The 23,750-nt window shown below is 41.1% G+C and overlaps 3 protein-coding genes across 6 annotated transcripts; 2 read left to right on the forward strand and 1 right to left on the reverse strand.

Annotated features, from left to right (window-relative positions):
- Positions 1-362: 362 nt before the first annotated feature.
- On the reverse strand, positions 363-1,340 carry LOC148791388 (uncharacterized). The gene has a single exon (XM_088888159.1). The coding sequence runs from the start codon at positions 1,338-1,340 to the stop codon at positions 363-365; it is 978 nt and encodes a 325-aa protein (XP_088744285.1).
- Positions 1,341-3,789: 2,449 nt separating this feature from the next.
- LOC104599884 (histone H3.2) lies at positions 3,790-4,492 on the forward strand. Its single transcript, XM_010262628.3, has one exon. The coding sequence runs from the start codon at positions 3,885-3,887 to the stop codon at positions 4,293-4,295; it is 411 nt and encodes a 136-aa protein (XP_010260930.1). The 5' UTR covers positions 3,790-3,884; the 3' UTR covers positions 4,296-4,492.
- An 8,348-nt stretch (positions 4,493-12,840) lies between these two features.
- LOC104599886 (protein WHAT'S THIS FACTOR 1 homolog, chloroplastic-like) lies at positions 12,841-23,426 on the forward strand. Of its 4 annotated transcripts, none has more exons than XM_010262630.3 (2): positions 12,841-14,842; positions 23,298-23,426. In XM_010262630.3, the coding sequence occupies exon 1, from the start codon at positions 13,558-13,560 to the stop codon at positions 14,809-14,811; it is 1,254 nt and encodes a 417-aa protein (XP_010260932.1). In that variant the 5' UTR covers positions 12,841-13,557; the 3' UTR covers positions 14,812-14,842; positions 23,298-23,426. The 4 variants fall into 4 exon arrangements, with proteins under 4 accessions (XP_010260932.1, XP_088743498.1, XP_088743499.1 ...); XM_088887372.1 differs by lacking the exon at positions 23,298-23,426 and adding an exon at positions 19,859-20,245; XM_088887373.1 differs by lacking the exon at positions 23,298-23,426 and adding an exon at positions 16,427-17,269.
- Positions 23,427-23,750: the final 324 nt, after the last annotated feature.

Genomic DNA, 23,750 nt, shown 5'->3' on the forward strand with positions numbered 1-23,750 from the left:
TTTTGCAGCAGTTGCCTTCGTGAATCTCTTAGAGCACGTACTCACTCTCAGCTTTTTATGGACGTGCCTGTACCAAAAGGAATGATCTTTGGTACAGATTCCCTTCAAGCAAAGTGTAGTGTGGGGCCTGATGTCGGATTCGTCTGGCCTTGTTTTTGTCATCGGGCAACTACTTGGTCATAAGGAAGTTGATGATAGGATCCATCCACAAATGGCTCGACCTATACCAAAAGGACTTGGACTTCTTCAATGGAGGGCCAGGCTAACTTTTCCACGTGAATAGTGCGACTAACGGCTGCACCCGAGGTGCTCACCAACTTGGATAGGGTGTCGGCTCTCATGTTCTCGAACCGTAGAACTTATCACAAGGAGAAGTGCTGGAAGTGGCGAGTTAGTTCTTGCACCTTGACGAGGTACTTGGTTATGCTCTGCTCCCTAGCCTCGTACTCGCCGTTAACTTGGTTCACCACCAGTTGGGAATCACTGAAGACCTCAATGTGCTGTGAGTTGAGGTCCTTTACGAGTTGTATTCCGACGATGAGGGGTTCATACTTGGCTTCATTGTTGGAGGTCGAGAAGTCGAACCTCAACGCGTATTTCACTTTGGTGTTATCTGGGGTGAGGAGTATGAGGCCGGTTCCACTTCCTTTGGAGTTGGATGATCCATTGATGAACAACTTCCAGGTGGGCCGAGCTCCTTCATCCGACCGAGGTCTTTCTTCTAGTTCTTCTTCGAGGGCTCGACGGAGGGCTTGGCTGAAGGTGCACTCTGTCACAAAATCTGCTAAGGTCTGGGCATTGATTGTAGGCCTCGGTTGGTATTGGAGTTCTAACTCAAACAACTCAATAACCCACTTGATTAGTCGTCCTGAGGTCTTGGGCTTGGTGAGGATGGCTTTGAGGGGTTGATTGGTTAGGACTGTGATTGTGTGGGTTTGAAAATCTGGCCCGAGATTCTTGGCCAAGACCGCCAAGGCGAAGGCCAACTTCTCCACCTCGGGATATCGGGTCTCGGCGTTGAATAGAACCTTGTTGACATAGTAAATTGGTCTTTGTACTCCGTCTTCTTTGATCAATTCCAAGATGATGACTTCAGCTAATAAGTATAAGTACAAGACATCTCCTGGAAGTGGTTGAGTGAGGATGGGAGGTGAGGCGAGGTAGGACTTCAATTCTTCAAAGGTGTGCTGACATTTTTCTGTCCATTGGAAATTTTTTAGTTTCTTGATGGCTTGGAAGAAGGGTAGGCAACGGTTGGCCGATTTCAACATGAAGCGGCTGAGGGCGGCTACTCGACTGGTAGGTCTTTGAGTTTCCTTGACCGATTGGGGTGGTGCCATATCCAATATAGCTCGGATCTTCTCTGGGTTAGCCTCTATGCCTCGTTGGGTGACGGCGAAGTCTAAGAACTTGTTTGATGTGACCCCGAAGGCACACTTTTCTAGGGTTGAGCTTCATGTTGTATCTTTGCAAGGTGTCGAAGGTCTCGGCTAGGTCCACCGTGTGCTTGTTGGCCTTCAGTCTTTTCACCACCATGTCATCCACGTAGATTTTGAGATTGAAGGGCATGAGTTTATAGCAGTAAGTGCCGTGCTTAGTGATGAATGAAGGGCATGAGTTTATAGCCGAAGGCACACTTTGTTAACAAGGTGCTGGTAGGTAACCTCGGCATTATTGAGACTGAAGGGCATGAGTTTATAGCAGTAAGTGCCGTGCTTATTGATGAATGAAGTCTTCTCCTCGTCCTCGTGGTGCATTTTGATCTGGTTATATCTGGAGAAGGCATTCATAAAGCTGAGTAGCTTGTACCTTGCGGTGGTGTCGACGAAGTGATCTATTATCGACAAAGGAAAACTGTCTTTGAGGCAGGCTCAGTCAAGGTCTGTGAAGTCAATATAGATCCATCATTTTCCATTAACTTTCTTTACCATAACCACATTTGACAACCACAACCAGTTAGGGTAATGTACCTCTCAGATGAACCCCCGACATCGAGTAGCTCGTCACCTTCCTCTCCTATAGCTTTCAACGCTTCGGTGCAAAGTTCATCTTTCTTTGTCGGATTGGCTTAGAACTTGTGTCTACGCTCAGTAATGACCGAAGGGTCAATTCCAGGCATGTCAACGGCAAACCAAACAAATACATCGACATTAATTCTAAGAAAATAGACTTTTCAGGGGAATGTTGGACCTATTGTGAACTGTTTTATCGGACTCAGCCTCGTCTAGGGGGACTTCTTTATGGAATGATACTTGGTGTTCAAATCTTCCTCTGGCGTAATTGTTCCACCCTCTTTTCTTGCTTTCTGTGAGTAGGGACGATGCCGTTAAGGATTTTTATGAACTTATTAGTGGGTAATTGGTGTGGGCTCCCAGATTTCCTAGGAATTTAAATGACTAGGAAGTGGATCTCTTAGGAGTGTTGTTAAGCAGCTTGAGTGCTATCCAACCCAATCCCAACTCTAGGGATGTCAGGCAATCGGGAAGGAGGGTCAATTCTCAATTAGTTGCTGCTACAAAGCTTCTACTAACAGGGGTGGTCAGGGTCCATGGTTCTGGCTTTGGAAAGTTCAGGTCCCTTCAAATATCAAATTCTTTGTTTGGTTGGCTATTAAGGACAAGGCTCAATCTACTAAATCTCTGTTGAGACGCATAATGGAGCTAGATTCCACTTGCAGACTTTATGGAGTAGCTTCTGAGTCCATCCATCATATCTTGACCCACTGCTCCTACACCTACCAAGTTTGGTGCCATTTCTTCAGGCTGTTCCAAGTGGCTTGGGTGTTCCCCACATTTGTGGCCCATCTAATCTCAGGTTGGAGGGTAAATTGCTTCTCAAACAAAGGCCAATTCTTGTGGAAGTATCAGCCTTTAGCAATTTTCTAGGTGGTGTGGAAAAAGCGCAGCTAGAGGATTTTTGAGTCTAAATCCATTGAAGTGGAGGTTCTTGGAAAAGTGGAAAGGCTGCTTCTGAGTTGGGTTAGGTGCTCGAAGCTTTTTATGGACGTGCTTGCTAATTCCTTTTTTGATTAGTGGCTGTCCATCATTTTTTTTTAGTTATTTTCTGTTGGTATCTTTAGCTCTTTTCGTACATGATTTTTTTTTTTTTTTTGTCTTAAAACAATCTTACATGAGGAGTGGGAGAGATATCATAGTATGAAATATAAGCAAAAAGGTGGCTGTTTTGTTGTAGTTCCTACTTATATGTACAAACCGAATAAAAGTAAAAGAGGAAATTAGTCTTTGTAAATGACTTCTGTGGAGCTGATTTGTGCATATCATAGGCACTCTCCTTTAAACCGCACCAAATTGGACATCTCAGTGTGCCCCCATAGAGATCGCTCCATGCCCCATAGGCATATCTCAGTGTGCATTGGAAACATACGGTTGGGATATATTGTAGGGTGTCGATGTTTTTTGATTGCTCCTCCCTCCTTTCCATTTCTCCTAATTATTGTCATGGCTTAGGCTTTACCGACTTTTTATTCTTATAAACAGACTTCTTTATTCCTCCCTTTTTTCTGTTAGGATTCGACTATCATATGGAAAAGATATGATATCCGAAAATCAACAATAAACGAGAATCATAAACGTGGTAGGAGGCACGAAAGAAAAAGGACCGCGAAAGAATGAAAGGAAAGCCAAAAGTCACGGATCGCGATCCGTGTACTTTCTAATAGAGAATCCTGATTGTTCCTTTCATTCTAAACCCAACGATCATAATCTATTCGCGCCACATCTCCTAAAATTTAAAAGATTTCACGCTTTGAGAGGTTGCCTATAAATAAACTAGGCAACCCTCTAGAACTCCAATCGAAGCAGTTCGGCGAATCCTTTGTTGATCCTTTTTATCTTCTCTCATTATCCATCATTCTGTTCTGAGAAATGGCAAGAACCAAGCAAACTGCCAGAAAATCTACCGGAGGAAAGGCTCCAAGGAAGCAACTCGCGACGAAGGCTGCTCGTAAGTCCGCTCCCGCGACCGGAGGAGTAAAGAAGCCCCACAGGTTCAGGCCCGGAACAGTGGCTCTTAGGGAAATCAGGAAGTACCAGAAGAGTACTGAGCTTTTGATCCGAAAGCTTCCTTTCCAGAGGCTTGTTCGTGAGATTGCTCAGGATTTTAAGACGGATTTGAGGTTCCAGAGTAGTGCTGTGGCGGCCTTGCAGGAGGCGGCTGAGGCTTATTTGGTTGGTTTGTTTGAGGATACCAACCTGTGTGCCATCCACGCTAAGAGGGTTACTATTATGCCCAAAGATATTCAATTGGCTCGGAGAATCAGAGGAGAGAGGGCTTGATTTTACTCAATTGCTCTCTTTTGTTTCCTTTGCTACTTGGTTTTATATGTTTCTGTCTAGGATTCAGACTTATCTATTAACATCAAATGAAGAATGTAATGACCGAAGCGATTGTTCAGTTTAGTTAGTTCTTACTCTCTTTTGTTACCAAACCTGCGTATCGTACTTAAATTGGGATTTTCTTCTCCTTTTCTTTACTGATCCGTAATTCCAGAATCTATTAGCTTCTAAACTAACTTTGGTCTGTTGGACATTACTCCAGAGGAGAGGTAGTTGAATTGGGCTGTGGTGTGCGCTCAGTGGGCAGCCGATCCGATCAATCATTATGTGATATTTGCAGTTCTACAAAATGAGTAAAAATGCGACAAAATAGTAACTTATGTGAGAATATGCCCACGTTAGTGCATGCGGAGCAAGCAAATGTGTATGCCTGCAACACCAGCAGCTCCACATGGTGAAGCATGGATGTCAAGTAATGCAGTGTGTGTGTAGAAGAACAAACCCTCCATACCTGACCCCATCATTTTTTTTCTACAAGAAAGCCCAAAGTGTGCTAGTGCAAAACTATGTCGTGGCATACTTAACTATGTTAATCATGTTCTAATTGGGGATTAAGGGTTTAAGATTAATTCGTTACCGGGATTTGAATCATGAGGTCCAGGATATTCTAGGTGATACTGCAGAGACATGATATATAAAGCAGGGAAAGCAAGATCAGCATAACTTCCATCGTTCAGGTTGATTGGTTACTTCAACCAGCCCCTGGAAGAGATGCAGGGTCAACTGCATAATTATGGTTCTGCAACACAGATTTTTGAACAGAACAAATGACAATAAGCAGGAAAAAGACACTGATGTGCCATATTATCTTTGGATTAATATTAAATATGAGGTGATGTTTACAGTAATTACCAGGCTAATACCCATCTACCTTTAAATTCAAATTAAATTAAGAGGGTTTTATTAACAAATACACATAAATGCACAAGAAAATGAACATGCCTGATAACTTATCTTGACACAGCCATTTCTAAGGTTGTGAACTGGGTGGTTTCCTCCATGATGGCCAAGCTTCATTTCCTTCACTGTTTCAACAGCATAAGGAACAACAGATGGATCTCCTTGGCCATTGCTAAAAAGAACTCCATCTGGATTCATCTCCAGTGTCTTTCAAGCTGGCCATGTTGAAAGGACAACTGTTATTTTGTATCTGTAAGATGCCGAGCGAGTTAATAAATAAGGGTGAGAAATTAAGTCACAAGAGTGTCTCAGCATGGCAAAGTCTATGTTATACTACTAACATGAAAGCTTTCTCCATCTCCAGCACAATTCTTGAATTTTCATTTTGAATCTGTTTTATCAACCCATTTATATGGGGCCTTGCAGAAGACATCACTAATCAAATCAACACCTGCAAAATTGCAAAAGAAATATCAAGAGGTTTGATTCTCAGACAGTTTCCTTACAATCTTAATTAGATCATAGAAGAAATCTGCAACAATGTGAATCAAAACTAGTGCTTCTCGACTTTTTAACCAGTGAACCAAATCTTACCAACAATATCCCATCTGCAGGACAATTCCAACAGTTAGGATTCATCAGTGTTTTAATAACAGCTATAAGGCTTCCATCTCTTGATCTACGTGTAATTGCTCTAGTGTCCACAACATCTATTATATACGAGAATAACATTGAAAATAATAAATTGGAGGGCAAAGTTAAAGAATCAGGAGAAAGGATCTATGATAACCAGAGAATATTTAATGAGTTGTATGAAAAGAAAAGCACATAAAATACTGATAGAGTCACTTATTCCATGGTGTTCCTTTGTGCCAAATAATCACCAAGAGTTTCTTTGCATCACCAGTTTGAGGTACTGGAGAACAGTTCATTGAAAATACCATCAGAAATCATATATGCTTCTAAAGTAATATTAGAGCAATAGCAGAGTATGCTTACCTGATACTTAAACTTCTAATCACTAAACCATCAAGGAAGCATTGTATGACAGTAGAAGATATAGGTCATAACTTGAACCGACAAAACCTATCAAAATTAATGCCGGTATTCCCAATATGCAGGTTTGTCATCAAGACAAAGTGGACAACATAACTAGGGTCTGTAAGGATTTCTTGATACCTACAGAAACACACTCAAAGTAAGGGCCTATACAGTTTTTGGTCCATAGCACAGCAAACGCCACATTATGAATAACACACATATAAGCACTATCAGTATCTGTAATGAAAACACATATAGAGTTGGTTAGAGTGTTTTTTTTTTTTTTTTGGGGGGGGGGTGGGTGGGTAGTTTTTGCAATTTTGTCATTTCTACAATTGGATATTGTCAGCACCAAACTTCGGTCCAACAACAATTGACCACATCTGTGATAATTGTCAATAACTCATCATTGTAATCATTTTTCACTGACTGATTGTCTAAAACTCTTGCTACAAATTCTATTCATGCAAACTAGCATTATTATGGCACTTGTAATGAAGCAGTGTTATGGGTGATCTGGAAAGAAAGAAATTCAAGGATATTTCGAAACAAAAGCTGTCAAGAAGATGAAGTGTGGCAGAAGATTGTGGGGAAGCTCTGTTCTTGGTCATCAAATAAGTTAAAGTTGACAGTTCTTTTTGTAGCTCTCTGTTTAATTTTGAAAGTCTGTTTGTATCCCCCAATGGTGATGTGGTTTGAATCTATTCTTGTATCTCATTACAGCCTCTGGTTGTACTTTTCTTTTTGAATGAATTGATACTATACTTCTTATCAAAACACACACACACACACACACTAAGGGGCCGTTTGATAATGGCTGAAGTGGCAGAATTAAATGAATGTCTCTTAGTGAACATGAGTACCTCTCGTCACTGTTTTTCTTTTCTTTTTTTTTTGGCTTCATGGGCCTACACAAAGGGGGTGGCCCACCCCCAACCCTGGTAGCAGCAGGATTTGATGATTTTGATCCCAGGTCTCTGCTACAATGTCAAGACTGTTGGAACAGACCAACAGAAGGCATTTAGTTTTACAAGGGGCGGCCACATCAGCTCAACTAACCAGCCACTTGTAATAACTGCCATCCACTTGTAACCACTGCCATCCAATTGGATTGTCAAGACTGTTGGAACAGACCAACAGAAGGCAGTTAGTTAGTTTTACAAGAGGAGGCCACATCAGCTCAACTAACCAGCCACTTGTAATAACTGCAATCCACTTGTAACCACTGCCATCCAATTGGATTGTCAAGACTGTTGGAACAGATCAACAGAAGGCAGTTAGTCAGTTTTACAAGAGGAGGCCACATCAGCTCAACTAATCAGCCACTTGTAACAACTGCCATCCACTTGTAACAGCTGCAACAGTCAAGATTGTAACACTATAAGTAGTAGAGCAGAAAAGGAATAGAGGAGGACTCTTTCAGCACTAAACTCTCTCTCTCTCTCTCTCCTTCCAAGAATTCAGGAGGTCGGCCCCTTGAAGAGCTCTAAGTTAGGCAGGTTCCTAACAATTTGGTATCAGAGCCAGCATGACCAACACAAGAAACACATCAGTAGACACCCGAGTGGATCAGATGGAAGTCGAGATCCATCGAATGTCTTCAGATCTCAAAGAAATGAAGGAAAGTTTCACTGCTCTCCTCCTTCGACTAGAGCAGGGGGCAACAAACATTGACAGAGGAAGCCAAGAAGAGCGCAGCAATGAAAACAGCCGCAGAACAGGGGCGGCTACAAGAATAGCCAAAATCGACTTCCCCATCTTCTCAGGCGGCGACCCAACTCCCTGGATTCTCAGAGCAGAAAAGTATTTCGATTACCATGAAACACCAGGGCAAGATAGGGTAGCTCTGGCTTCTGCGCATCTTGAAGGGGAAGCCATCCTCTGATTTCAATGGTACCGAAGGGGGCACCCTCGTCAAACCTGGGCAGACTTCACGGACGCCATGACTGTCCGTTTTGAATCATCTGGGTTCGAAGATCTTGATGAAAATTTGGCAAAGCTGCGGCAGGTGGGATCAGTAAAAGAATACCAGGTGGAGTTCGAAAGGCTAGCCGTGAGAGTCCAAGGGTGGATGGAGAAGGCATTGGTGGGAAGCTTCGTCGGCGGCCTAAAAGAAGAACTACGACTGGAAGTGAAGGCGATGCAGCCCACTTCGGTCATCAATGTGGCAGCACTAGCAAGATTGTATGAGGACAAGTTCAGTCTAGCAAGAAAGGTGCAGCGACCATGGGGTCCAGAAGCAATAAGGGAGCAAGAAAAGACAACAACACCAGACAAGGAGGAAGGAGTACTGGGCCCAGGCCCACTGGTTCCTTTCAAACGGCTGACTTGGGCAGAGATGCAAACCCGCAGAAACAAAGGTCTTTGTTACAACTGCGAAGAAAAATTTGGGCCGGGCCATCGCTGCAAGAAACAACAAGCGTTTCTCCTCCAAACAGATGCCGAAGAGGAAGACGACATCCCCGGGTGCGGAGAATCTAACCTAGGATGGGAAATACAGTCCAATGGCACGCCTGAAATATCCTTACAAGCCCTTACGGGACTTGCGTCCCCTCAAACAATGAGAGTTGCAGGGCTGATTCTAGGACACCAAGTGTCAATCCTCATAGACAGTGGCAGCTCCCTTAACTTCATAACTCAAGTCTTGGTGGATAAAATGGGACTTCCGGTGCAACCAACAACGACCTTTACGGTTCATGTGGCCAACGGTAACAACCTCTCTTGCAATAGCATTTGCATGGGCCTACCACTAAAGATTCAGGGTCATCAGTTTGCGGTGGACCTATATCCTCTCCATCTCAGTGGAGCAGACGTGGTGCTAGGCATTCAATGGTTAAGGCAGCTAGGACCCGTGGTCTGTGACTGGGCCCGTCTCACCATGGACTTCACATCAGGAAACTCTACAGTCCATCTACAAGGGCAGACATGCAAGGGCCCAAGGCCCATTAGTCTTGCAACACTGACAAAGCAAAGAGGAGACCCAGATCAGCCCATATTCATGCACATGGACTCAAATTTTCCTACTTAGTCTGCAATCAATTTTCCTACATTAAGACCTTGAGGGCAAGGTCGCCCTAAAGGAAGGGGGGATTATCAAGACTGTTGGAACAGACCAACAGAAGGCAGTTAGTTAGTTTTACAAGAGGAGGCCACATCAGCTCAACTAACCAGCCACTTGTAACCACTGCCATCCAATTGGATTGTCAAGACTGTTGGAACAGACCAACAGAAGGCAGTTAGTCAGTTTTACAAGAGGAGGCCACATCAGCTCAACTAACCAGCCACTTGTAACAACTGCCATTCACTTGTAACAGCTGTAACAGTCAAGATTGTAACACTATAAGTAGTAGAGCAGAAAAGGAATAGAGGAGGACTCTTTCAGCATTAAACTCTCTCTCTCTCTCTCTCCCCCTCTCCTTCCAAGAATTCAGGAGGTTGGCCCCTCGAAGAGCCCTGAGTTAGGCAGGTTCCTAACATACAACGAGTCTGTGATTCTACCAACTGAGCCACCATCAGTTGGTCTCATCACTGCGTTTCAGCTTTTATGAATTTTGAAGCACATGAAGCTGAACGGCAATATTCAACTTTATATACAAGGAGCCAAAGGTGCCTTGTTCATCCACATTATTGGTTCTCACCTGAAGCTTCTTTTTGTAGCTTTGCCACAGCTTTAGTGTCTTTCATTTTAAACATTTCATATAAGATAAATTATCTTTCCTCTCTTTTCATTAAATTTTATTTCTTTTAAGCTACCATAATGTTTTTTTTAAGGGAAAATTCCCAATTAGTACCCTATACTTTGGGTCTAGTGTCATTTTGGTCCCCAAACTCTAAAATGCGACAATTCAGTACCTGAACTTTTAAAACGTGTCAATCCAGTACCTACTGTTAACTAGCTGTTACGTGGCATTTGATAAAGACACAAATGCCCTTTGAGTGTCATCTAATTTTCTTTATAAACCATCCAAACGTTGAGAAAAAATTAACAGTTCCAAATCTTTGCTTCTTCTATTCAAGAAAGTTGGGGTCATGTCTCAGTGGGCATCTTGATGACTCCAACTTTCTTGAATAGAAGAGACAAGGATTTGGGACTGTTAATTTTTTGTCAATGTTTGGATGGTTTATAAAGAAAATTTGATGAAAATCGAAGGGCATTTGTGTCTTTTTCAAATGCTACTTAATGGCTGGTTAACAACTAGTTAACGGTAGGTACTGGATTGACACGTTTTAAAAGTTCGGGTACTGAATTGTTGCATTTTAAAGTTCGGGGACTAAAATGACACTAGGCCCAAAGTACAGGGTACTAATTGGGAAATTTCCCTTTTTTTAATGACTAAAGCTTCCAAGTACTAACCAACTGCTATTGGTAAACAGCTTAACTTAAGCTTAAGCCCTCCCAAACAGGCCCTAAGTAGGTTACGATCTCCTTAATATCCAAATGAAATGTTGTGTTTATTATTATACCCTCAAATATCTTATTATAAATTTATAATACCATTTCATCCAATAAAGGTAAAGCAATAAGTCATTCAGATCAACCACTTCAGCTGTTATCAAATTATCTCTAAGAATGAGAAAAAGGAGGAATATAGAACAAAGAGGAGAGGAGAAAGGGGAATTACCCCAAAGGCCCTGAACAAGAAATTTGGATATAAAATGAGGCATTAGAGAATAACATTACCACAAAGAAGCTAAAAAACATTGTGCAACATACTAGAAAATACTGTAATTAACTCCACATATTTTAATTAATGAAACAATCTTTATTTCTGATAAAAAAATACTAGAAAATTAAAAGAAAATACTAGAAAATACTACTACCACTTTACAGTCCCTTCAGAAACAACTATAGCAGCCAAAGTCTTCCTTTCCTCTGAAGACTCGATTATTTTATGAAGAAGGTTTACTGGTTTATTTTATTTTTCTTCTTGTGTGTGTGTGTATTTGATCAGCGTTCTTTCTCTAAGTAAATCAAAAGAATTTATCTTATTGGTTTTATCAGCCAGGCAAATGCTTGGCTCTAAGAACATGGAAGTTCTAGATTTTCTTATAACAAAAAATAGGAAATATATGAAAATAAGGTTTTCAAGAAAGATTAGGAAGATAGCAGTTAGGTTAAAGAGACCGAAGTCTAGGAACTAGGATCCAAAAAATTAGGAAAAGGCACACGTATTCCAACAAAATGATGGAGGAAATTGACAACCTTGAATGGGCCTCTATATGATTTTATTGGCACTAAACTTTCAAAAAGTAGTTACAGGGGAAAAAGGTCATTCATAGACAGGAAACCTGCAAAGAGGAATGCTAATCCTCCTCAGAAAAAAATAGAGCTGTATAACAGTTAAAAAAAAGAGAATTAGAGCTGTACATGCAATGGTGAGAGTAGAACTCCAATCATACTTGAAACAGTGTAATTAGCACCCCCAAACCTGCTAAACAGTAGTTCTAGGGAAATGAGTCAGAAGGAATGATTGCTAAAAAAATTATATGCTTGCCATCTAGTAAAAAGAATCATTTTTAACCAGAAATCCCTGTAAGAAATGAAAATGCGAGGAAAAAAGTAGAAATAAGGCAATCTACCCTGTCAGAGATGTATTGAAAACCACCTCAGCAGCTTGGGTTCCTGAAGCACCAAAACACTTTGCTTTCCATGTGGAACCATCCTCTAGTACAAGTCTAGCATCTGCTACCTTCTATGGTCTTTCCCCCAAGTCTACATTAGGATGGAAAGGGAAAAATTAAATCAATTTGACTTGAACAGAATATACTGTGATTAAATACAAAGTACAAACGTGAGTAAATGTAGAAATTTCCATATGTGGAGAAATAACTTAAAACAGGAATTTCATGTTTTCTAGGATATGAAAGCTGCATGTCTAGTTGGAATCAGTTAAACAATTAAGATCTCTTTACTTACAGCCTAAATTCAATAAGGCTATGTTTGGTTTGAAGGAAAAAGTAGGGAAAGGAAGGGAAAGGTAGGAAAACCTTTATAAACCTTGTATAGGTTTCCCCACGTTTCCCTTCCTTAACCTACCTTTTCCTTCAAACCAAACACAGCCTAAGTGAAAAATAAAAAGAAAGAAGCTCCCTTGACATATTTATTCATGTCAATGGAATAAACACCTACAACCTAGTACATGCATGCCCTTAGATGGCCTAAGGATTCTGTGTCAACTCCTCATTCAGCCATATAACCATATAACAGATTCTTCTGTAAAGTATTCTTAATGTCTTTGAGCATTTGACAAATTGGACGTTCAGGATTAAGCATCATATTAGGACAAATTCAGGTACTGGAGAGTTTCCCTGGTGAACCTATTGCAATGGCAAGTTCTAAAATTACTGAAAATGTGTTTTATAATATTGATATAGTGCAGGCTACATCAATTATATACAATTGCAAACCAAAGGAGTCAGAAGCTCAAACAGGACAAAAATAATTAAAGAATACCAAGCTCAAAGTTTTATACATAAAACTACCATGATCTTAAAGGAAGAATGAAGCAAAAAGCTGAAGTTGATGGCCATTCTTACGACTTACCAACAGCACCACCACCAAGGGAGACAAACGGAGCACCTAATAGTGAAATCCTCAGCTTTTACAGGATTTGGCGATGTTCCAGGTGAGAAATGGAATGGATTCTTTACCGCAAACTGCATAGCTTTGGTGGCCATTCTCTCTCTCTCTCTCTCTCTCTCTCCCTCTCGGTTCTTACACTCCCGAACAAAAGTATCAAATGTACAAACAGCGAATTGTGGGCTTGAGACCCGATTCCGAGTTCGAGTCCGATTCGAATCCGATTTAAAACAGATACGCGGATTGTGGGTAAGTGAAGTTGAACCTACCGGTGAATAGCCTTCTGAAAAAGCGAACAAGGCCAAAGAGGCAGGTACAGAGAGAACTCAGGAAACCGAGGCTTTCCCGCTTTCATGCTCGTATACATGCAGATAAACAGAGAGGAGAAAGGGGAGTGAGAGTGCCTTTGGATCGGTTGGAGACTTCAAGCCGTCGCAGATACCCAATGAGATGAGGTAATTAAGGGATGCAAACGGATGGGATCGAATTTAGATTAAATATTTTGGTTACTTACTCGGCTTCTTGGGGTGTCCGGTGGCGGCGTTCGGCGCCCGTCGTCTGCGTTCTGATCTGAAACTAAAAAAAGTTGAATAGAGCGAAAACAAGATATAAAACTGAACATTTCGGCGCAAATTTGAAAGATGTAAAAGAAAGCGCCAGTTGTTACAGTGAGGAACAGAAATGGCGGTTATCGCATCTCGTATAATTTTACATCTTCGAAACCCCAGTATTTTCTCTCAACCATGCATTATTTTCCTCCGTAGCTTTTCTCTATGGTCGATGAAAAAGGACCCATCTCTTGAATCGGCTCTCTCTAGGAACCGTCGATGGATCGTGAACAACCAAATCAAGAATATCATCCTTCGATGCCCTAATCAGGTTGCACCAGTTCGATTTCTCCAGAAGAAATTCAAGACTCTCGATCTTCAAGGTAAAGCCCTCAACTGGCTCAACAAATATCCATGCTGCTTCGAGGTGTATCTCGAGAACGGTGACCAGTATTGCCGGTTAACAAAACGGATGATGTCCCTGGTAGAGGAGGAAGAATCCGTGAAGGATCAGCAGGAGCCGGTGCTCGTCGAGCGATTAGCGAAGTTATTGATGATGAGCTCCAATAAAAAGTTAAATGTGGTGAAGCTCAATGAGTTGAAGAGAAATTTTGGGTTTCCAGATGATTACTTAATTAGGATTGTACCGAAATATCCTGACATGTTTCGACTTGTCAGTTACAGTGGAAGACGGAGCTCCATGGAGATTGAGCTTGTATCATGGAACCCTAATTTAGCAGTTTCCGTAATAGAAACCCAAGCTCGAGAGCGGGGGACTGAACCGCTCTTTTCTTGTTCTCTGCCTTCGACTTGGATGAAATCATGGGAGAGATTTCATGAATTTAATGAAAGCCCATATATATCGCCTTATGCAGATGGTAGATTTGGTGAAGGATCAAAGGAGATGGAGAAGAGGGCAGTGGGTCTGGTGCATGAATTACTGTCATTGACTCTGTGGAAGAAAGCGTCAATCATAAAAGTAGGTCATTTTAGGAGAGAGTTAAATTTACCAGAGAGATTGAATGTCATGCTTCTACAGCATCCGGGCATATTTTATGTTTCTAATCGTTATCAGATTTACACAGTTCTTCTCAGAGAAGGTTACAGTGGTTCAGAGTTGATTAATAAGGATCCAATTGTTGTTGTCAAGGAGAAATTTGGGGAACTCATGCAGGAGGGGCTTCATGAATATAATCGGAGACGGCATGCATTGAATTTGGAGAAGAAGAGGCAGAAAGGTGCAATTTTGGTTAGACCAGAGAAAAGGGGGAAAAAAACCACTGAAACATCAGAACAAGATGATAATGGGGGCCAGCAAGGAACTTTATATGATCCTGAAGAGAGAAAGCGGTTCTATAAAGTTCTTTTTGATGATGATGCCCGGTAGATTCACAGTTGTGCTTGTGAAAGAATATCAGGTATCCAAATTTGAAGTGTTTTAATAAGAACATTGAGCTTGAAATCTTAGTACAAATCTGATGTATTTTTTGGGTGAGTAAGATTATACAGACCAGGAGTAGGATCAGGAACAGGTGCTCTTACCATTTGCCCAGGCCATCAACAGTTAATGGTTCTTATGGTGGTCATGTCCAATTCTAACTGTTTTAGAAGGATAATGAGAACTGCATAATGTTGTAGGTGGTGTCAAAATCAAAGTCTGAACATTTGAGAAAACTTTTCAGAAATGCCTACTAAAATCTGCTTTCTATGTCTCTTTATCAACTGTTTAGGCCCACGACCATGAGTTCCAAAACAAACTGTGCTACATCCTACATGGATGTTCTAAAGTCAATGCCTCTATAGGCATTTGGGTTGGCAAGTTGAACTTTGAGAAGGAGACATTGAAATGTCAATTGTCAAGTATGGGTTATGGATTTTATGCACCATCAAACCTTCTCCTATTCTCTGTCACCAGCATTTGATACTCACTGCATCACAGCTACTGCTTGGTTTCCTGCTTTCCCTTTTTGGTTTATGAGCCATGATCATTAATATCTTAAATTAGTAATCTTCAATTCCAGATTTTTGAGGTATTGCTTACTTAAAACATTTCTCCGTAATATGGCAGCCGAGAATCATCTTCAAGTGGCCAGTAGAGCGTCTATGGAGTTCCTAAATTTTGATTAAAAGGATTTTATTAGTAGAATGGGTAGATTACAAAAACAAAAACAAAAACAAGTTTGTGCAAGATGGACTACAAGGGGTGAAAAACAGAAATCATGAGCCAAGCTAGAAGCTTTACAAGCATGCAGCTAGGCTATATAAGCTTCCTGTGGAAATTCAGATTCACTATAGGCTCATCTGATATCTGATATGGACCCGAATGTAACTTATCCATCTATCGTGGCATTCATCTCCTTTGGAGTCTATTCTGGCACAGTAGGACTAGAGCCCAAAGTTGTCTAAACTCATTTGGCATGTATGAGTTATTTCCTTTTTAACTAACTGAGCTCTTTGCACGTTGCAAGAGAATGGACTTTCTTTATTTTCTCTATATATGGCAACCTCATGTATAATGTATTCTTTGTTATATTTTGTTTCATCTTTGTCAAAAGAGATCATTCAACCTCCTTGAGTCTAGAGAGACCTGAAGTAGAAGGGGATTCTCAGATAGCTGGAAGGGGAAACTCTTAGCCATCTGAGGGCCTTGGGTCATTAAGACAATACATTTTAGAGAGGCAAGAGTGATGACTACAAGGATGAACAGCTTGTTTAGATGTGTACTAAGGTTAGCAACTACCCTAGCTTATGTCTATCCAGAAGAGTACAGAATGATTCTTTGTATTGAAGGATGAAATATACCATGCTAGTATTTATTTTCTTTTTTTCTTTTCTGTGTTTTCTATATTGTGAGTCAGGCAGCTGAGGAAGTTTTTGGCATCTCCTCTGACTAATAGTGGTGAAAGATTGTTGTTCTTTTCACTCATTATTTATAATGGTTTCTTTAGATCTTGCTAATGATCATGAAGAGAAGCTCATCTAATTTGTCAGTGTTTTAACAGATGGAGATTTTGTTTAGAGCTAAGAACATCTGTGATAGTGAGTGGTTACAACTGGTTGTACTTTGTTGGTTGAAGGATCAACTTCTGTGATCTGAACTGTGCTGATTTGGGCTTTAATGCATGCAAAGAAACAGATCACTCAGATACTCACTATCTGTAATTTGACCCAACTACCAAGCTGCTGGCTTTTGGTAAGAATAAGATATTGATCTATTGGCTGTATCAATTTCAACCTGGTCATTGCCGAGGGCTACCAACCTCATTCAAAATGGGCCAAGAGCCAAAATATTGGTACTAATTGAATTAAGACTGCTATTTCGAGGTATTTTATTGGGCTTTATTTGTCTTAGGTGCCTAAACAAACCCTAAACCATAGAAAGATACCCTCATGTGGCAGAGGCATATTTAATATTGTTAATGGTATCCTCCAGCTTATGGACAGCCATTTTAGATGTTTTAAATTAATTGCTGTTTCATAGTTTCATTTGATGGGTTCTCAATTTAAGACATTGCTTTTTTTTTTTTAATTCATTTTTTCCACTTGGGTCTGAAGTTTCAGCAGCATTGATTTAAGCCTAGTAACTTTATATATTGCTAGCAAATAGTGTTTTTCTCAAGAATGCATTTGTTTGTTGGATCTTCCTTATAGTATTACTTTGGTAAGACCAACAACTGAATTTTACCAAGGGCTGGATCATTTTGTTTGGGATGATTTTTGTAAGTGTCATCCATGTTGGTAAGATAGAAATTTTATTGTGCATTTTCAGCCTCAAATCTATTTGACTAAATTTTGGATTCATATTTTCTTTTCCTTTCTTTACTCCTGGAAAAAGGTGTGGCCTTCCTTAAAACAAAATGGATCAACAGGATAGACTGCTGGCCCCATGTATGTGGGGATAAGAAGGCAGATGATGAATTGATGATGATACTGTTAGAATGCTCGAGTCAGGGGTATTTTGGTCATTCTGGATTATCTGCTTGAGAGTGAAAGGTCTATTGTATCTGAGTTTAAGTTATGTGTCCCATCTTCTATGAGGGACAAAATGGTCTTTCCTGTAACTCTATGTTTTTGAATAAATACAAGTGGGTCAGCTAGGGGAGAGATAGATTGAGACTCTCTTCTAGTCTGGCTGAACCTTTCTTTCTTTCTTCTTCTTTCTCTTTTCTTTCTTCTTTTCTACTTCAACCTAGAATCTGCTAGGGTTTACTAACATGGTATCAGAGCTGTAAGGTCGTATCCTCATTTCTTTCTTGCTGTTGTTCTCTTTCTGGGTTCGCCGCCAACTTTTACAGTCATCTTCTTCCTTTTCGACTGACCTGAGTGGAGGTTCGATAAGGGACTGAAAAGGAGTTGTCGTTTTGTGGGTCTGGAGGTGAGGATGCCTCCGGTCGTTGCTGTGGTGGTCGTTGGAGTGGTATACTAAACCCTCTATTCAGTATCAAAGAGGGCTGAATGTGGACAGGTGTGAACACTACTGCTGTTTGTCCAAGGGATTGTGAATGTTTCTTTTTGTTTCAAAATTTGGTTGTGGTGGTGGTGCTCAGTGTGACTGATATGCATCTCAGTCGTGTTCCTCTGCATTTCTCTTCGTATGTATGTTGAAAGAAGAGTTGTCGACTGTTGAAGTTCACAACAGCAGTAGATTGGTGGTGGTTGTGTCGTGGTGATTGGTGTATCTATGTTTCAAAATATTTAAAAGTGATCTCCTATACCTTGTGTGTAATCAGTTCTGCAGTGTGCAGCCCAAGTGTTTGAAATGAGGACTGAGTGATTTCAGTCTTAGTGTGTTGATGGTGAATGGTTCTGCAGTGTGCAGCCCAGGTGTTTGATGTGAAGACTGAGTGATTTCAGTCTTAGTGTGTTGATGGTGAATGGTTCTGCAGTATGCAGCCCAGGTGTTTGATGTGAAGACTGAGTGATTTCAGCCTTAGTGTGTGGTGTGTAATGTGTATTTAAAGAATCTGGAATTGGTGGTGTTATAAGTGAGATAAGTCTTGTGAAAGAGTGTGAGGTTGTGTTGTATATATGAAGGTGAAATAATTAAGATGGCTTCATTTGAAAATGGGAATGATAACAAAACAGGTGTCATGCTTTCCCCAGACTATCCAAGTGTTCAAATGACATCCATCAAGTTGAATGGTGAGAATTATGTACCATGGGCAAAATCTGTGGAGGTATTCTTGAAGGCTAAGAGAAAGGTAAAACATGTAAGAGAGGAGAAACCTCCCTCTGATTCCCCTGCGTTCAGTGACTGGGAACAAGTAGATGCACAGATAATGACATGGCTCTGGAACAGCATGGAACCAAAGATTGGTGTGAACTTCGTGTTCCTAGATACAGCTAAGGAAATCTGGGATCATGCTAAGAAGTTGTACTCTGGACAAGACAATACAACTAGGGTGTATCAGTTGTACCAAGAGTATTTCAATTTGAAGTAAGGGAGTCAAAGCTTAGAAGAGTACTATGCAAGTTTGAGGAACATTCGTAATGAGCTTAATGTGTATCATCCTCTAACATCAGATGTTCAGATCCAACAACAACAACGTGAGTAGCTTGATGTGACAAGGTTTCTTGTTGGGTTGAAGGCTGAGTATGAGCCTGTCAGAGTACAAATATTGGGAGGATCTACTCTTCCCTCACTTGAAGAAGTTTTTGCTCGTCTTAAGAGGACATCCATTGAGTCGGTAGAACATTTTTCTCTCTCTGACAGATCTGGTTTGGTAGTGACTAAAGGGGGTGGTCGTGGAAATAGAAGTGGTGGTGTTAGGAGTGGACTCCCAAGCAACCATGGTGGTCACATGTTTAGCAGGGCTAGTGGTCGGACTGGAGGTCGAGACTCAGGGGGAGGTCGGGGAAGAGGAAGGAGTTATACTCAGAGAAAGTGTACACATTGTGGTTTAGACGGGCACACAGTTAATTTCTGCTATGATTTGCGTGGTGCACCCAACACTTGGGCTAACTATGCTAGGACTAAGGGTAGTGACACAATTACTGAAAGTCAGCAAACTGACCCAATCCCCTCCACATCTACTTGTGCTTCTGAGAAGGAAATGGTGAGTGTACCACGTGCAGTATATGAGCAGTTCATTCAAACATCTCAGCAGAACACCGCTACACTTGCCCAGTCAGGTATGGCTTGCTTAGCTTCCAAAGACTCACACTGGATCATTGACTCCGGGGCCTCGAACCATATGTCTGTGACTCATGATGTATTTTCTTCCCTTTCCCACTCCTCTACACCTCAAACAGTTACACTTGCTAATGATTCTACATCTCCTATCTGTGGTGTTGGTGATGTTAATCTCTCATCCTTGCCTTTATCATCTGTTTTATATGTTCCTAAGTTTCCTTTTAACCTTATGTCTGTCAGCAAATTAACCAAGTCTCTTAATTGTTCTATAACCTTCTACCCTTCTTCTTGTGTGTTTCAGGATCTCAAGACGGGGAGAAAGATTGGTGGAGGGCATGGAGCAGGTGGATTATATTACCTTGATGGTGGTGGTCTTCCAGTAGCTTTTCAGTCATCTCTTACTCATCTTCAATGGCACTGCAGACTTGGTCATCCTTCTCTCAAGGCCTTGAAGTTATTGGTTCCTTCCTTGAGTCATCTTTCATCATTAGATTGTGAGTCATGTCAATTTGGTAAACATCATAGAGTCTCATTTAGTCCAAGAGTTGATAGTCGTGTCTCAAGTCCTTTCTCTTTAGTTCATTCCGATGTATGGGGTCCAATTAAAGTGGTGTCATACAATGGGTATAAGTATTTTGTAATCTTTGTTGATGACTTTTCAAGGATGACATGGATTTATTTTATGAAAGATCGTAGTGAGTTGTTCCCTATTTTTCAAAAATTTTATGCTGAAATACGCACTCAATTTGGTGTTCATATTAAAATTCTTCGCTCCGATAATGCCAAAGAATACAATTCCTCACCATTTCAGCAATACCTAGAACATCATGGGATCATTCATCAAACTTCTTGTGCCTACACCCCACAACAGAACGATGTAGCTGAACGAAAAAATCGACATCTTCTTGAAACTGCTCGATCCTTGATGATTAATATGAATGTCCCAAAACATTTTTGGAGTGATGCTGTTCTTACATCCTGTTTTCTGATCAATCGGATGCCCATGTCAATCTTTGGAAGTCAATCCCCTTTCTCCGTGTTGTTTCCCACTTTATCTCCATTTCCTCTTACCCCAAGAATCTTTGGTTGTGTTTGTTTTGTTTAACACTTGGGGCCTGGGTTAGACAAGCTAGATGCTCGAGCTACTGAGTGTATCTTTCTTGGCTACTCAAGGACTCAGAAAGGGTATAAGTGTTATAACCCAAAATCCCATAAATCGTTTGTGTGCTCTGATGTCACATTCTTTGAGTCAGTTCCGTTCTTCTCAGATGCTGGGATCTCTTCCTCTCCCTCCGTGGTTCCCCTTCCTGTACCTGTTGTGGACATCCTTCCAGTAGCTCCTGTTTCTACTGCAGATGCACATCCTATGCCTGTTACTACTGAGAAGCCGCCAATCACTCAAGTGTATACCCGCAGAAGTGCATCGGGCCCTCCTCCACTTCAGCCCCTGTTGACAGATCCTACTACTGCTCCTTCTCCTTCAGATCCTAATCTTCCTATTGCTCTGCGAAAAGGTAAACGCACTTGTACTCACCCCATTTCACACTATGTTTCTACTGCTCACCTTTCTGCTTCCCATTGCAAATTTATATCATTACTCTCATCTGTTCCCATTCCTAAGACTGTCCAGGAAGCTCTTGCCTCCCCAGGGTGGCGGCAAGCCATGGAAGAAGAACTCTCTGCTCTACAACATAATGACACATGGGAACTCACCGCTCTTCCTTCCGGTAAGCACACAGTTGGGTGTAAATGGGTCTACACAGTGAAGTATCTTCCTGATGGCAGTGTGGAGCGATTGAAAGCGAGGTTGGTGGCCAAGGGTTATTCTCAGATGTATGGTGTGGACTATATGGAGACATTTTCTCTTGTGGCTAAGATTGGTTTAGTTCGGGTGCCGATTTCATTAGCTGCTATGTATGATTGGCCTCTTGTACAACTTGACATAAAAAATGCCTTCCTGCATGGTGATCTAGTTGAGGAGGTGTATATGGAGCAACCACCAGGGTTTGTTGCTCAGGGGGAGTCTGGCAAAGTGTGTAGGCTCAAAAAGGCAATTTATGGACTGAAACAATCTCCACGTGCTTGGTTTGGCAAGTTCAGTGAAGTGATGAAAGCCTTTGGGATGAAACAATGTCAGGTTGATCATTCTGTGTTCAGCTATAACTCAAAGGATGGGAAAATCTTGCTAGTCGTGTACGTGGATGATATTGTCATAACTGGGAGTGATAGCAATGGAATCAACAGGTTGAAGAAATTCTTACAGGATCACTTCAATACGAAAGATCTGGGGAAGCTGAAATATTTCCTGGGAATAGAGGTTGCGAGGTCAAAACATGGGATCAACCTATGTCAGAGAAAATATGTTCTTGATCTACTTGAAGAAACAGGGTGGTTAGGTGCTAAACCAGCAGAGACTCCTATGGAACTCAATGCCAAGCTGAGTGTTGATGCGGGTGAAGAGTTTGATGATCCTGGAAGATACAGAAGGTTGGTGGGCAAATTGAACTACCTGACCATTACCCGACCAGATATATCATTTGCTGTGAGTGTGGTGAGCCAGTTTATGCAATGGGAAGCTGTTATGAGAATTGTTAGGTACCTAAAAGGTGCTCCAGGTCGTGGTTTGTTATACCAAAGTGGAGGAACTCTTGAGATAGTAGGGTACACAGATGCTGACTGGGCTGGTTCTATATCAGATAGGAGATCAACTACAGGGTATTGTACCTTTCTCGGTGGCAATCTTGTAACTTGGAAGAGTAAGAAACAAACAGTGGTGGCAAGAAGTAGTGCAGAAGTAGAGTACAGGGCTATGGCCCATTACCACATGTGAGCTAGTATGGCTGAAGAACTTGCTTCAAGAGATGGGATTCTCAATTGACAAACCCATGAAATTATACTGTGATAACCAAGCTGCTGTTCACATCTCTTCCAATCCCGTCTTTCATGAGAGAACTAAGCATATCGAGGTTGATTGTCACTTTGTAAGAGATAAAGTAATAAGTGGGGTGATAACCACATCTCATGTGAGCTTAGGAAATCAGTGGGCAGATCTTCTCACAAAGGGATTGTCTCGGGGAAGAATAGATTGCATTTGTAACAAGCTGGGACTATATGATATATACTCTCCAGCTTGAGGGGGAGTGTTAGAATGCTCGAGTCAGGGGTATTTTGGTCATTCTGGATTATCTGCTTGAGAGTGAAAGGTCTATTGTATCTGAGTTTAAGTTATGTGTCCCATCTTCTATGAGGGACAAAATGGTCTTTCCTGTAACTCTATGTTTTTGAATAAATACAAGTGGGTCAGCTAGGGGAGAGATAGATTGAGACTCTCTTCTAGTCTGACCGAACCTTTCTTTCTTCTTCTTCTTCTTTCTCTTTTCTTTCTTCTTCTCTACTTCAACCTAGAATCTGCTAGGGTTTACTAACAGATACCAACTTCTTGGAATCAAGACAACATGACATTCTGCATAGGGAAGATATGGAGAAAGTTGTTTACAAATATAAGATAAGCCAATTGAGCAATGTGTGCCTTGTGCGAGTGGATGTGCTTCTGTAATCTTTACTACTGCAATTACAAGCCAAATGTTTCATTCTTTGTTGGATTCTGATAAATATGATTTGTTGTAAATTATTTTGTAATTAATTTTTTTTTCTGAGAATGATTATCTACCTTTTTCTTTTCTTTCAAGTCTTAATAGGATTGCGATGTTATACTATTTATTTATCTATCTGTTTTTCAGGGTGACAGAGACCCAAGGAACAATTTCTATATCAGATTATCTTCTTCATTGGGTGGGGAGGAGATTTGGAAGAATAACTCTTTGTACGAGGAAATGTTTCAAAATCAGGTAAAGGATAATCCTTCCCTACATGACATGCCCTATGCCAATTGATAAGCTGCATGTTCAATCTCATTTTTCACCAACATGTGCAATATCATGTTCTCATATTCACATTAATGAATGGGTTGATATTTCAACCCTCAGCCAACCCATCCATTTGCCACCCCTTTTTGTGCATTTGATCCCATTCCAAATCAAATCTGGCCCTAACAAGTAACCACTGCAAGGTCAATTCAATTTTCTACCAAAATACTGAAATAGCAACGGCTCAGGGTTGAATGCTAAAGCCGAGGAGGTTATTGCTACCAAGCCTAGCCTACTATGCATGATATTGCACCATGAACTCGTTTT

Source organism: Nelumbo nucifera, chromosome 5, assembly GCF_055504915.1.
Source record: "Nelumbo nucifera cultivar China Antique chromosome 5, China Antique-T2T, whole genome shotgun sequence".
Lineage (NCBI taxonomy): Eukaryota > Viridiplantae > Streptophyta > Magnoliopsida > Proteales > Nelumbonaceae > Nelumbo > Nelumbo nucifera.

Excerpts from the sequence above, each read along its gene's own strand:
- LOC104599884 (XM_010262628.3), top strand. The coding sequence starts at position 3,885 with ATGGCAAGAACCAAGCAAACTGCCAGAAAATCTACCGGAGGAAAGGCT.
- LOC148791388 (XM_088888159.1), bottom strand. The coding sequence starts at position 1,340 with ATGGCACCACCCCAATCGGTCAAGGAAACTCAAAGACCTACCAGTCGA.
- LOC104599886 (XM_010262630.3), top strand. The coding sequence starts at position 13,558 with ATGGCGGTTATCGCATCTCGTATAATTTTACATCTTCGAAACCCCAGT.